The sequence below is a fragment of the Anopheles arabiensis genome, chromosome 2 (assembly GCF_016920715.1).
Source record: "Anopheles arabiensis isolate DONGOLA chromosome 2, AaraD3, whole genome shotgun sequence".
Taxonomy (NCBI): Eukaryota; Metazoa; Arthropoda; class Insecta; order Diptera; family Culicidae; genus Anopheles; species Anopheles arabiensis.
Window position 1 is genome coordinate 91,795,066 of NC_053517.1, and position 14,626 is coordinate 91,809,691.

Consider the following 14,626-nt stretch of genomic DNA (forward strand, 5'->3'; position numbering starts at 1 on the left):
TTCACTACTTGTCATCTTTATGTCATTTATAGGAGGATGTTATCCCTCGGTCGCGCCCTGCTCGTCCTGCCAGAAGCCAGTGCCAGTGCAATATCGAGTAAACTATGTAGCTCCAGTGTGCAACACGTGTGAGGAGAAGAGGTGCCCGATGGGATACAAGTGGGACGGATGCAAATGCGTCCCGGATTGTGCCTGTCTTCGGCAGCTTGTATCGCTGTACTAAACGAAAACTTGGAAATGATATGTATCCAATAAAGAGCAATTGAAGTAAATTGTTTTAGTAGCAAGATTATGAATCTATTTATTCTAAACACTAAATGAACCTATGACATTTGAAATGCAATTGCTTTACAAGTATTGTATCAGATATTTGCTCTTTTTTAACATAGAAACAACGTTTTTCTTACACCTGTATTGATTTGTCCTTTTTAAGCTTTACTAAGCGAGCGTAAACTGAACAGATATGTTTGAAAAACGCACCAACATACTCGAATTGTATAGCTTTATTGATATATTATTTTGTATTTTATTTCATTTTATATAGATGTAAACGTTTAATCCATAAAGCCGTACTAAATTATAGCTTACGAATATCGAGGCTATCTATACAAATATTTTCTTACTTGACGGAACAACCTTAGTTGCTTAAGAGCTTGACTTTGGATTTGGAAGACAATGTATGAATGAATTATTATGCGCGTGAACGATCAATTCGAGACTCCGATCTAGTATCCGATTAATTGTTTAGAATGAATTATGAAAATTATACACTCAAAGAGTTAGTCTGACAATCATAAAGTTATTGATTTTAAACAGTGTGCTTTGGGAACTAAAACCAAGACAGAATAAATGTATTGCCAAAAACGAGTTATTAATTATTACACGCTACACAATGTGTCGGTTTTCCCGAGGTCTGGTTTTAAAGAACAACTGGTTCCTTCTAGTAAACCCCTTTTACCCTTCTGTTTACCTGTGTTCGTTTGAACTTCCCGTTTAATGGTTAAGGTAGTTGGATACCGTAGATGCAAGATCCAACAAAATGGGAATTCAACGAATGTCGCACAAGTAGCCAAGATTCAATTACTATCACAATATGAAGGCGTGTTATCTATGATTTTGGCCCGTTTCCTTCAAAAACGTTTGCAAATTGAACTCCGTATGATGGAAGAGCTTTGTACTTGACTGTAACTATTATTATCAATCCCAGAGACTTCACTAAATAATTCATCGGTAGTAGTGACGGGTGGTATGTACAAAGGGTAGGGACGTAATCAGCACTAGGTAATGAATAGCTCTTACTAGCAATTACAGGTTTATGAGGATCATTGCCGTGTTTGTTTTTTTCATGTTTCCTTAATAGTTTCCCCTTTTAATAATTATTCCCCTTTTGATAAGGTGTATAGTCATACAGGGATAGTATGCCTTGTTCCTATCATTTGAACGTGACAACATTTCTATTGACCCCCTGATTTTGATCGAACAATGGATGCTGAGACTCACCTTTTCATATAAATACTGCCAACAGAACTAGCGACAAACAGTTCAATTCAATAAACAGATATAAAACATCGTTCTAATCCAAACGAATCCGGTAGCCTCATCATGAAGACGATTGTTGCGTTCGCTCTGTTCATCGCCTGTGTTGCACACATCCATTGTTGTGAGTAGCTATTCACAGTCTCAGGACTTTCTCTCGATCCTTTAAACATGTATTCATCGTATTTTTCCATCATCCAGTCTCATATCCATCGTGCGGAGAGAACGTCTTCTACACCGAGGAGCATCCAGCTGGCTATCTGGAGGAGGTGGTCTACAACTACCCCTACCCGTATCGATGTGCTGGAGTAAACCACGGATACGGAGATTGCAAGTGTCCGCGATGTAGTCCGAGACTGTTCACCCAGCAGCACGTACCATGCAATACGTACCATTGAAATTTTCAAATGTATGGAGATCTGAAGCATGAAATAAACTAGAGTATTTTACGAAATACTTCCAAATATAGCCGGTCTCGTAGTACAGTCGGTAACTCGTACGACTTAACAACATGCCCGTCATGGGTTCAATTCCCTAATGGACCGTGCCGCCATACGTAGGACTGACTATCCTACGGGGGGGGGGGGGGAATCAATTAGTCACTGAAAGTCAAGCCCACAAGTGGTTACAGGCAGGACTTGACCGACATCGGTTGTTAAGCCAAAGAAGAAAAAAGAGAGACTTCCAAAAATATCAAAACGATACTTTACTAAGCTCGTAGATTATTCATAAACAGATCAATGATATAAATGCAGTTTGGATTGGTTCGAGAATGTTTTTATTGTAATTTTACTCTTCTTGGCTATAGTTTATCATCGAAACAAACTATGAAACACTTATCCTACACTGTCGCACACTCAGTAATGGCTGGGAACCAATTTCAGACACGTGCTCGTTTTGACGCATCGACATCCATCGTAGTTGTATCCCGTGGGGCAACACTTTTCACACGAACATCGCTGGATTGGATCTACATAATGCTCGCGATATTCCAGTACTGGCTTGAAACAAGTCTTGCACATCCTTGTCGTAGGGCAGCAAGCTCCTGTTATTGTGAAAATGAACATAATGTTATATATTCTAGGCCCTCAAGATTCGCCATGATTTGTATACTAACCCGAAGAAAGCTGAGCTACGGCCACAGCCAGTAGAAATGCTGCGAGAAAGTACTTCATGTTGATTGCTGATGGATGTTGAGTTGACAACGACAATGAGCTGATGCAGATGGTTGTATGATTGGGGAAGGAACAGATGCATCGTTTTATATCACGAAACAGTTCTTTGTGCAATGATTTGGGAAGTATGTTTAGATTCCTGATATAGATCAAACATAAACGTTTTGAAGATGCTTGTTTGATTGTTGGTAAACTTGGAGAACTGAAAAAGCAAGTGTTCATAGCTCGTGGCTTTGTATTGAGCAGTCAATCATTACCACGAGGCATTTGTAGGTTTATCTGTGTTGGCACGTGTACACGCATGTTTTGCAAACAGTTCAGAAGACACTGTGCACTTTGTGCGAAACAAAAATATTTATCAATAAGGGTTATGGTGTGTAATTACCTATATTCCTCAATTAACCGATTGAAAAAAGGTTCTACTACGGTCGGTAGGAACTACAGAATCTTCATAAAAACTACGAATGTTATAGGTTGGATGTTTACGAATATGACCTTTTTGAAAGTAAAAACAATATCATTTTGAATGTATTATCCGATAATAATATTTTTTTGTAATCATGGTTTAGAAATGTATCATGTTATTCCAATTTACTTATATCATCTGTAATTCATTGTTATCTATCTTCTTCATTATTCCAGTACTTGTGGAAAATTTGGTAATATTATATTGAATCGAGAAAACTTTATATGAAACTACAACTTTGACTCCTGACATTAGCGAGCTTATTGCCAAAATACCTTTATAATCCTATAAACATCCTTACGGAATCCTGTTGACTTAAAATGACTTAAAATATCGGTTTCTTTTGGTTAAGGGATGAAGCGTTACAATACAATCGTGTTTTCAAAGTTCTTTCAATGTTTCTAATGTGGATGCTGCTTTCAGAAAAGATCTTCATGGATTCAGCCATAGATCTTCATCCATATTTTTTAAATTAATGTTACTACGGCTTCCCCTGTATCTTTGTTAATGTTGTACGGGATTAAATTATTTGTTTTTAACAATGACTTTAGCGTGTTAATAGAAATTCTCTTTTGTTCTTTTGTCCTTACCTATTAACAAATCTTATCGCCCACACGTGACCTGCTTAGTATGTCCAGTGGGCTTAAGTTATAACAATGGATGCTGAGATCCACCTCTTCATATAAACACTGAGTAAGAAACTAGCTCAAATCAGTACAAAAGTATATACAGTTGGTTCAACATTAATTTATTGTAAACGAATCTTGCAGCCTCACAATGAAGACGATTGTTGCGTTCGCTCTGTTCATCGCCTGTGTTGCACACATCCATTGTTGTGAGTATTCACAGTCTCAGGACTTTCTCTCGATCCTTTAAACTTGTATTCATCGCATGTTTCCATCATCCAGTCTCATATCCATCGTGCGGAGGAAATGTCTTCTACACCGAGGAGCACCCATCGGGCTATCTGGAGGAGGTGGTCTACAACTACCCTTACCCGTATCGATGTGCTGGAGTAAACCACGGATACGGAGATTGCAAGTGTCCGCGATGCAGTCCGAGACTGTTCACCCAGCAGCACGTGCCATGCAATACGTACCATTGAACGGAAGATGTGTGATCGACCTCAACCCATCTTCAAATGTATGCAGATCTGAAGCATGAAATAAACTAGAGTATTTTACGAAATACTTCCAAAACTATCATAACTTTCACAATACTTTACTAAAGCTCCTAGAATATTAATATACAGTTCAATGGTATAAATGCAGTTTGGTTCTGTTGGAGAATGTGTTTATTGTAGTTTTACGCTTCCTGGTTACACTTCGAAACAAATCATGAAACCCACTCTGTTGCACACTCAGTAATGGCTGGGAACCAATTTCAGACACGTGCTCGTTTTGACGCATCGGCATCCATCGTAGTTGTACCCCGTAGGGCAACATTTTTCACACGAACATCGCTGGATTGGATCTACGTAATGGTTGCGATATTCCAGTACTGGCTTGAAACAAGTCTTGCACATCGTTGTCGTCGGGCAGCAAGCTCCTGTTATTGTGAAAATGAACACAATGTTATATATTCTAGGCCCTCAAGATTCGCCATGATTTGTATACTAACCCGAAGAAAGCTGAGCTACGGCCACAACCAGTAGAAATGCTGCGAGGAAGTACTTCATGTTGATTGCTGATGGATGTTGAGTTGACAACGACAATGAGCTGATGCAGATGGTTGTATGATTGGGAAAGGAACAGATGCATCGTTTTATATCACGAAACAGTTCTTTGTGCAATGATTTGGGAAGTATGTTTAGATTCCTGATATAGATCAAACATAAACGTTTTGAAGATTCTTGTTTGATTGTTGGTAAACTTGGAGAACTGAAAAAGCAAGTGTTCATATCTCGTGGCTTTGTATTGATTAGTCAATCATTACCACGAGGCATTTATAGGTTTATCTGCATTGGCACGTGTACACGCATGTTTTGGAAACAGCACACAGGACACTGTGCACGTTTAGCGAAACAAAAATGATGTCCAACGAGGGTGGGTATTGATCGCTTATGAAAAAGAGTATACTTGGTTTGAACGACATCACTGCTAAGAATACAAGAATCAAACTACTAGATAAAAAATATTTGATTATTGCATTTATGCCTATTGGCTGTAAAAGTATTTCACATACTCTTCTGTCCACTATTTGACATTGCTTTTCAATGCGACTAGAAAATAATAATAATCGACTGGATTGGTGAAATGGATTGATGGTCAAAGACTCATGTTCAAACGCCTAATTGAAAATGAATCTTGAACCATCATCACGGTGGATACAAATAATCTCGGCATATATGAGCCGCGCTTTCCCCGGCCAATCATTGATACATTGGATTCAAAGTCCTAGGCTCTACCGACTACGCTATCCGGGCCATTTTTATCTTTGCTGGAGAAGCATGACAAATTCATGCCATATTCTAAAGGAGTTCGACAGCAACCCGTAATCACGCACGAGGCGCTATTTAACACAAGAAAATACCAACTTTTCTCACATAAGGCCTTTTAATAACTCCATGTATGTTATTCCAATTAATTTGATCGTGACTATAAATATAATTGTTTCAATATAATGATTTCTACGGCATTACTGTTAACTGACTCTTTTATTATTCTATTGTTCTTCTGCCCAGATTAACAGGTGTTAACAACTCTTATCACTCACGCGTGACCTTCTCAGTATTTTCCATGGACTTCAGTTCTGACAATGGATGCTGAGACCCACCTCTTCATATAAATACTGCCAACAGAACTAGCGAGAAACAGTTCAACTCAATAAACAGATGTAAAACATCGTTCTAATCCAAACGAATCCGGTAGCCTCATCATGAAGACGATTGTTGCGTTCGCTCTGTTCATCGCCTGCGTTGCACACATCCATTGTTGTGAGTAACTATTCACAGTCTCAGGAATTTTTTTTTCGATCCTGTAAACTTGTATTAATCGTATGTTTCCATCATCCAGTCTCATATCCGTCGTGCGGAGGAAATGTCTTCTACACCGAGGAGCACCCATTGGGCTATCTGGAGGAGGTGGTCTACAACTACCCTTACCCGTATCGATGTGCCGGAGTAAACCACGGGTACGGAGATTGCAAGTGTCCGCGATGCAGTCCGAGACTGTTCACCCAGCAGCACGTGCCATGCAATACGTACCATTGAACGGAAGATGTGTGATCGACCTCAACCCATCTTCAAATGTATGGAGATCTGAAGCATGAAATAAACTAGAGTATTTTACGAAATACTACCAAAACTATCATAACTTTCACAATACTTTACTAAAGCTCCTAGAATATTAATATACAGTTCAATGGTATTAATGCAGTTTGGTTATGTTCGGGAATGTGTTTATTGTAATTTTACTCTTGATGGCTGTAGTTTATCATCGAAACAAACTATGAAACACTTATCCCACACTGTCACACACTCAGTAATGGTTGGGAACCAATTTCAGACACGTGCTCGTTTTGACGCATCGACATCCATCGTAGTTGTATCCCGTAGGGCAACACTTTTCACACGAACATCGCTGGATTGGATCTACGTAATGGTTGCGATATTCCAGTACCGGCTTGAAACAAGTCTTGCACATCGTTGTCGTCGGGCAGCAAGCTCCTGTTATTGTGAAAATGAACACAATGTTATATATTCTAGGCCCTCAAGATTCGCCATGATTTGTATACTAACCCGAAGAAAGCTGAGCTACGGCCACAACCAGTAGAAATGCTGCGAGGAAGTACTTCATGTTGATTGCTGATGGATGTTGAGTTGACAACGACAATGAGCTGATGCAGATGGTTGTATGATTGGGAAAGGAACAGATGCATCGTTTTATATCACGAAACAGTTCTTTGTGCAATGATTTGGGAAGTATGTTTAGATTCCTGATATAGATCAAACATAAACGTTTTGAAGATGCTTGTTTGATTGTTGGTAAACTTGGAGAACGAAAAAAGCAAGTGTTCATAGCTCGTGGCTTTGTATTGAGCAGTCAATCATTACCACGAGGCATTTGTAGGTTTATTTGCATTGGCACGTGTACACGCATGTTTTGCAAACAGTTCAGAAGACACTGTGCACTTTGTGCGAAACGAAAATCTTGTGCAATGGGTAGTAACGAAAGAGTAGCTGCAATGTTAGAGTATTTCAGCTTTAATTACTAGTACTAATAATGAAGTTTGCAAAAACTTACATTTGTAAGTCTACTAGGAAATTATGAAAGACGGTGTATACTTCGTTCTTATGCATAGAAAATCATTTCAAATAATAAAACGAAGTATTGTTTATTAAATGAATACAATTATGAAGTTTAAATCTGTTATTAGTGATTGAAAGCCAATCTTTTTCTGAACCGTAAATAGCTATAAAATATAGTCTTTTTGTGAAAATTTGAGTTCAAAATTTTTTTACTAAATTTTATTTTCTTGCAATTATATGCATAATTTCGTAGTATGTTAGTTTTTCAAACAGTAAAGAGAATTTAAAAATTATCTTTGAAATATTGTTTTCCTGTACACTATTTATGCAAACAAAAAAACTTTAACCTTCATTCCTAATTCCTATCCTTTTCTTTCCAAGCATATTTTATATTTAGTGACGGGTCAAACATATTACCTAATAATTTAAAATGATACCTTATCGCTATTTATCAGTCAGATTTTGTCAACGACTATCGTCGAGTAAAACATTGCTGCTTTGTTTTTTTTAATTTTAGGGCCTTAGTTAACAGCTAGGAAAAATGCTTTGCAAAAGAGAACTGTTTCTGCCAAACTATACAGGTCTTTAGGCTAATTTATACCATTATTGGTCTCGTGGTACAGTCGTCAACTCGAATGACATTATCAACATGTCCGGGCATGGGTTCAAGCCCCGATTGGATCGTGCCTCCATACGTAGGTAGGACATGACTTATCCTGCCATGTGACTACCCTGCTATGGGTAATAAAAAAGTCACTAAAAGCCAACGCCCACTAGTGACATAGAGAGGCAGGCCAGACCTAGACTGTCAATGCCTTGTGCCATAAAGAAAAGAATATGTGAGTTTATACTAAGAAAAATTAGTATAAGAATTGTATAAGAAAAAAGTTTATATAAAAAATAGGAATAACAAAACTACATTCACTTGTCTAGACGATACTGGTGCTAGACATCCCGGTATAAGATTTTTTTAAAGTTAAGTATCCTGTTGGCTTTTCGATTTCTTTATTTTATACAGTTTATGTCTTTATGATCCATTATAAACCTCACAGTCATATTGGATGATTAAATAAATAAAAAACCACATTAAACAGATAATTGAACCATTCGGACCACAGAATTTTTCAATTTATAAGAATAATAGTTAATAATTGCAGTACGTTTAACGTGTTTATTCAATTTCAAAGCATAGCATTTAGTGGTTTAGGTTATCACGACATATTGATCGTTCTTCTTCAATAAAGTGACACAAGCTGCCGAAGACAGGCACAATCCGGGACGCATTTGCATCCGTCCCACTTGTAGCCCATCGGACATCTCTTCTCCTCACACGTGTTGCACACTGGAGCTACATAGTTTACTCGATATTGCACTGGCACTGGCTTCTGGCAGGACGAGCAGGGCGCGACCGAGGGATAACATCCTCCTATAAATGACATAAAGATGACAAGTAGTGAATTAATTGAGTCTCGGTAGTGCCAAGCATGCCTAAATCCTTACCTTGAGCAAGCTGAGCTACGGCCACCACCAGCAGAAAAGCGGCAAGAGTGTATTTCATGTTGAATGTTAGTGTATTTGATTGTGCGTCTGCTACTAGAACAAGGGTTAAGATGTGTCTGAATGGTTAATGAATAGATGTTACATGCTTTTATACCGTACGTTCTTTGTTCGATCGCCTGTAACACGTGCAGGAGTTATCGAAGGTAGCTCCCGTGACTTCCGATCGAAACCATTTTTGAGTTCTTCGGTCTCTATCACACGTGTATCTGCAGCATGCCGGGACAAAGAAGTACTGCGTATATTTGCTTCTAGTGGATACATAATGATTCCGGTTCGTTGTTTGCCACATGGAAACAAGAAGGTAAAGTTCCTATATAAAGCGGAAGCGTTGGATATCAATTCAAACATTCATCACGGTGCAAATAGAATCAACTCATCTTCAGAATCTTCTCGGTTCACACTCCTGCAGGATGAAGTACGCTTTGAGCTTCCTTTTCGTCGTGGGTTTTGCCTCAGGTACAGTATGAATTATTCGATTGTAAACATGTAATAACAATACTCTTTTCATACTTTCAGCATGTCTTGCCTCGTATCATGTAAATTCCTGCCGGAAATGTACTAAACCAACAACTCCGAAACCGAAACCATGTGTGGTGCATTATGTGGAAGAGGAAAAGTATCCCAATGATTGTGATGTGACCACGACTACTACCGAGTCTAGCTGTGGCCATTCATCGGAGGAGGAACATTGTCCCGATGGATATAACTGGAATGGGTATTTCTGTGTTCCTGAATGTAAAACTTCAACCCATAAGCCACCCTGTTACTAAGCGGTGGGTTTAGTTTCGGTTCTAAACAGAAATACAATTCTATCGTGTCTACAGTTCTGATTTAAACAGTGAAGATTTTCATTTAAATCCTAGATATGTATATGATGAATAATTTGCATAGATCGAAAAATGAAGTATGTTTAAATGATATCACCAAAATCCATACGATTAGTTTCATCGGACTAGGGGATGCAATGACCCGCCAACACTATTATTGCATTCGTGTGGATGCCACATGCTACGCCACTCAACCTTTATCGCTGAAACGTGTCACTTCTTAGCAAAAACGGGTCCCAACCATAATAGTGCACCTATATAAAAGCTAATTCTGAACATCATTCAGTCATCATTCAATACCTTCGCTTCTTGTGCTTCAGACATCTGAAAGGAATTCAAATACTAACAATCATGAAGTCTCTGGTGATGTTCGCCTTCCTCGCTGTCTGTGCCACTCAGGTGTACTCGTGTAAGTAAAACGCCTCAGTCTAGTGTTAACGAGAATATATAATGATAAAGCTACATTTGTCCTTCTAGTCCACCTGCCGTACCCTACTCATCATTTGTTGGGATATCCGGAAAACCATCTGAGCCCTTACTATAACTACCCAAGCGTCAATACTCTTCCCTGCCAGACTCACGTTCCGTGCCAGTCTTGCCACGGTTGCCAGACTTGCTACAAGCCGAAGAAGAGCAGCGAGCTGTACCCGTGCCCGTACAGACAGCATGGACCGTGTGAGTGCAAGCACTAGAAGCAGCAAAATGACTATCGAATGAATCGAATGCTATGAAAATGAATAATAAATGCCATTGGATGTATAAAATTGAAAAATGAAGACTTCAATTAGTCATTTATTATTATTATTTTTAGTTGTTTTGTGTGGGGTTGCTTGATTCTGCTTGTGATATTTTTTAAACATATTTTTTTGGACATATTTTTAAAAGATGCCAAGATGGCAACAAATCCACCTAAAGCCTGGTGTCCGTTGCTTGAATAAAATACTAACAAGAGTTGTGTACAAACACATTTTAGTTCGATTTAGTTTTTATTTTTTGATACTTGTTTCCTGTACCATGCAGTGGGATGCTACGGGGGAACGGAGACTTGAACCAATGACGAGCATGTCATTGAATCGTACAAGTTGACGACTGAACCACAAATTAATGAAGATAATTAAAGATTAAGAACATTAATTGAGCATGTATTTTTATTTGATTCATTGTTCACGAATGGTGAAAAAATTATTTCTTCTTATTACTTTATTTCTTGTTGACATCTGTCAACCGCAGATTTGTACAATCGGCAATTCGCACTACTTACCAACATACCTAACATGGCTACAATACCAGTGGAGATCATTCCCTCCTTACGAAAGAGTGACTCTCCATCCTAGCATCGATAAGTCACTGATAGTCAAGCCCATTAGTAGTACAGGCAGGTCTGAACCGAACCGACAGCGGTATTTGTCCCATAGAAGAAGAATCTGTCAGACGCTAATCTTACTTTTGGATAGTGGTATCTTATTGATTAAACTGTGTCTTAAATTAAACCCATGTCTTTGTATAAGAGCAGCCTAAAGTATGTGGTCAGATTTGATAAACTGACATTACTCAAAAGCTTTCTGTTTTTTAGTTCGTTACAGAACTGTTATCAGAAATCGGAATGTTTCAAATATTTCATTTTTTTATGAATTGTAATTTGATTTTTTTATAAATATATTATGTTACAGATTACAGTCTGTTCCCGAGTTACACGGTTCTCAACTTACGCGGATTAGGCAATACGTGGTTTTCTAAAATTGACAGATTAAATGTCAAATCAGTACAATTTGCTTCAAGTTCAGTATAACTTGAATTTTTGTAAGCCAATTGAAACCGCCTAAAAACCAGAAATATCAGAATTATCTGCACGAATCATATCGAATAACTGTTAAAGTATATAAAAATACTAAATTAAGTCAAAATCTCCAAGTAATCAAATGGTATTTTCGCCAAAAAACGTGAAATTCGACTTACGCGGATATTCGAGTTACGTGGATTCCTGGGGAACGCACAAACCGCGTAACTCGGAAACAGACTGAATGTGTATATGTCGTTATAAGCTTGGAAAAAGCTACACTAAAAATATTTGATTAAAAACAAAAACCTTGCTTTGCATAAATTTAGGTACATATGAAGAATTGTTAAAGAGCGCATTTTCTTATTGCTTTTCGAAAAGAAAAGATTTTATTGATAAAAAATGATATGATTGGATCTATCATCAAACTCACAAATGGCTCAAACAAATTTGGATACGCTGTTTATTATCAGTAGTATAATTTTGTTCAGCTTAAAAATCTTTCATTTTATATTCTTTTGGGTTAAATTTTTTGCTTAAATAATTGTTCTAATACATGTGATTTGGTACTTAGTTTTGAAGTATCCGCGAAGTAAGACTGCTATAAAGATACATAAATTATGTATTATGTGTACACATACCATAACGCAAACTATCTTAATTAAAACGTTTTACTTTTAGTACAAAGTGTATAATTTACCATTAAAGAATTTACCATTCATATTCTTGATTTCTTTGTTCCCCAAGAGCCCGCGTCTCCGTGATACGTTTTTGATATGGCCCACATTTTTTATAACCGGTTCACCACTAAACAAAAACGATCGTTTTGTCTGGAGTATTTGAAACGTGCTTCGACGTGGAATTCGAACACGAGCCAAACTATACGGAGCATATACTTACTGTTTTTCATATAAAAGCACCAGTAACGTATTGAAAACATCATCCAAACGCCTTCACTGCTCCTCACAACATCAGCTAAACAGCTCCAACCAGCTTTCAACATGAAGTCTGTCATCGCTCTCGTTCTGATCGCCGCCTGTGCCAGCCAGGTCTACTCAGGTAGGGTTTGGTAAAGCATCTAAATCAATTAGTAGTCATGTTGCTAACGAGTTGAAATGTTCTTATTTCACAGCTTGCCCCAAAACGTACCCCAAGTACAGCCACAAAGTAGCGACTCCGGAAGAGCTCGGTGTTGTCGGTCATCATTACGGTTACCCAGCCGGTTACCCAGCCGGTTACTATCCCGGTTTGGCTTACCCCCACGGTCCTGCCTACTACCCATACGCGCCATCCTGTAACAAGGGTCCTGTTGTTGTCAACTACAACCACCCGTCTGTTTCTTCCTACAAGCGTCCCGGACCCTGCAGCTGTGGAAACTGTCTTTCCTGCAAAGCCCGCCCAGAAAACCTGTACTACTCGGAGCCCCTCAATCCTACCTTCCATTACTAGGAATCTCGATTGATGAGACACAAACCGAATGATGCAATAAAAACTGGAAGAAATAAAAACACAAACATTACGAAACTCTAAACTCTATGCTGTTAATGCTAATCTGTTAGTGATACTATTTTCATGATTGAGAACAAAAAAACAATATCCTTCAAGCAAAAATTCATCTTTTAGACGAATAACTCTCCCACATTATTCAAAATACACGTATGCTCTCAACAGAAGAAAAATACCGAATTACCAAAAAGGTTAAAAAAATACCTTCATACTTACTACTTGGCAATAGATTGCCAATGAATTGCTGCGGTGCTGTCCAAAACTAATCCTCTTTTCACATACATGTAAATTCCTTAATCTAACCTTGCCGACCGAAACATCGACACCATCTAATCACATCATCTTGGGCCTACCACGTCAACACCCGTTGGCCGTTGAAGCTTACTTTTATCTTCTACAACTACAGATAGTATCATTTTTTTTAAAAAAATTTTTTGTAAAAGTAAACTTTTACATGCACACATAGTAAATACATCTAAAATCTAAATCTTAGGTTCGCTTCTTTAACAATGTTAAAGTTTAACACTGTCTTTACATTGTTAAGTTGTAGAGTGAAATTTAAAAAAAGCAAGGAAATGTATGTCCTAATTTACTACGTTTTTAAAGAAGAATACTAAAACAGTTTCTAAACAAAAAAATATTACATAATAAATAAATTACGTGATAAAATCAATTAATTGAAGTATTAATTTGCCCTCCATAGTGTCATCGTTGGTAATGTAACAGTTAAACTTAAGTTTATACCGCAATTGCACGTACGTTCTGATATTAAACTTTACACGTGCACGTGTGGGTACTTCCATAGATAATGCAAATGTGCCACATCTCCTGCAAAGATGTTTATAGTACGCAACAAACATTTCCAAGTCGATGCTATATTTAAGTTGTAACTAAACTCAGTGTCAAGTCGATGTTAAGTATATATATTGTAGCTAAACAGAAACAATAAACCTTTGTCTTCAAGCAATTAGCAAGTGCAATTGTACTAAATCAATTGTTTATTCCAATGTATGCACATCTTAAGCCGTCCTATATAAACCCTGTCTTAACCAAGAATTAACATCAAACAGCAGTAGCAGCATCTAAAGATTTACAGCAGCTCACACGAATCTATTCAACCCCTTCACCATGAAGTCAATCATCGCTCTCGTCCTGTTCGTTGCCTGTGCCGCTCAGGTTCAATCAGGTATGATCCATCTGTTAACCAATCTTGAGTATTTGATGATCATGTTTGATTGATCATTACTTTTTCAGCTTGCGTCAACACGAACTTACTCTACAGAAACTATGACTACGTGCCGGGGTACAGCGGTCTCGGTTACTATTACAACGATGCGCTCGGCCTGTATCCTGGAGGAGTCCTTACATACGGTACGCACTACCCTCGAAGCTGTAGCTGTGGCAAATGTGATACCTGTACAAAGGTCTCCTATCCTTATGGATCCTACTACAGTCCGCTCTTGAGTGTTCTGTAATCGAAAGCGAAGAGATGTGTATCGGATGATATGAATAAATTGAACGGATCTTGGT

At 38.0% G+C, this 14,626-nt stretch overlaps 1 protein-coding gene across 1 annotated transcript; it reads left to right on the forward strand.

The window, feature by feature from the left end:
- The first annotated feature begins 12,520 nt into the window (after positions 1 to 12,520).
- LOC120894759 lies at positions 12,521 to 13,039 on the forward strand. Its single transcript, XM_040297558.1, has 2 exons — positions 12,521 to 12,649; positions 12,723 to 13,039. The coding sequence occupies exons 1-2, from the start codon at positions 12,592 to 12,594 to the stop codon at positions 13,037 to 13,039; spliced, it is 375 nt and encodes a 124-aa protein (XP_040153492.1). The 5' UTR covers positions 12,521 to 12,591.
- Positions 13,040 to 14,626: the final 1,587 nt, after the last annotated feature.

Coding starts and splice junctions, on each gene's coding strand:
- LOC120894759 (XM_040297558.1), top strand. CDS start 12,592: ATGAAGTCTGTCATCGCTCTCGTTCTGATCGCCGCCTGTGCCAGCCAG. Junction 12,650..12,722: donor TGCCAGCCAGGTCTACTCAG/GTAGGGTTTGGT, acceptor CTTATTTCACAG/CTTGCCCCAAAACGTACCCC.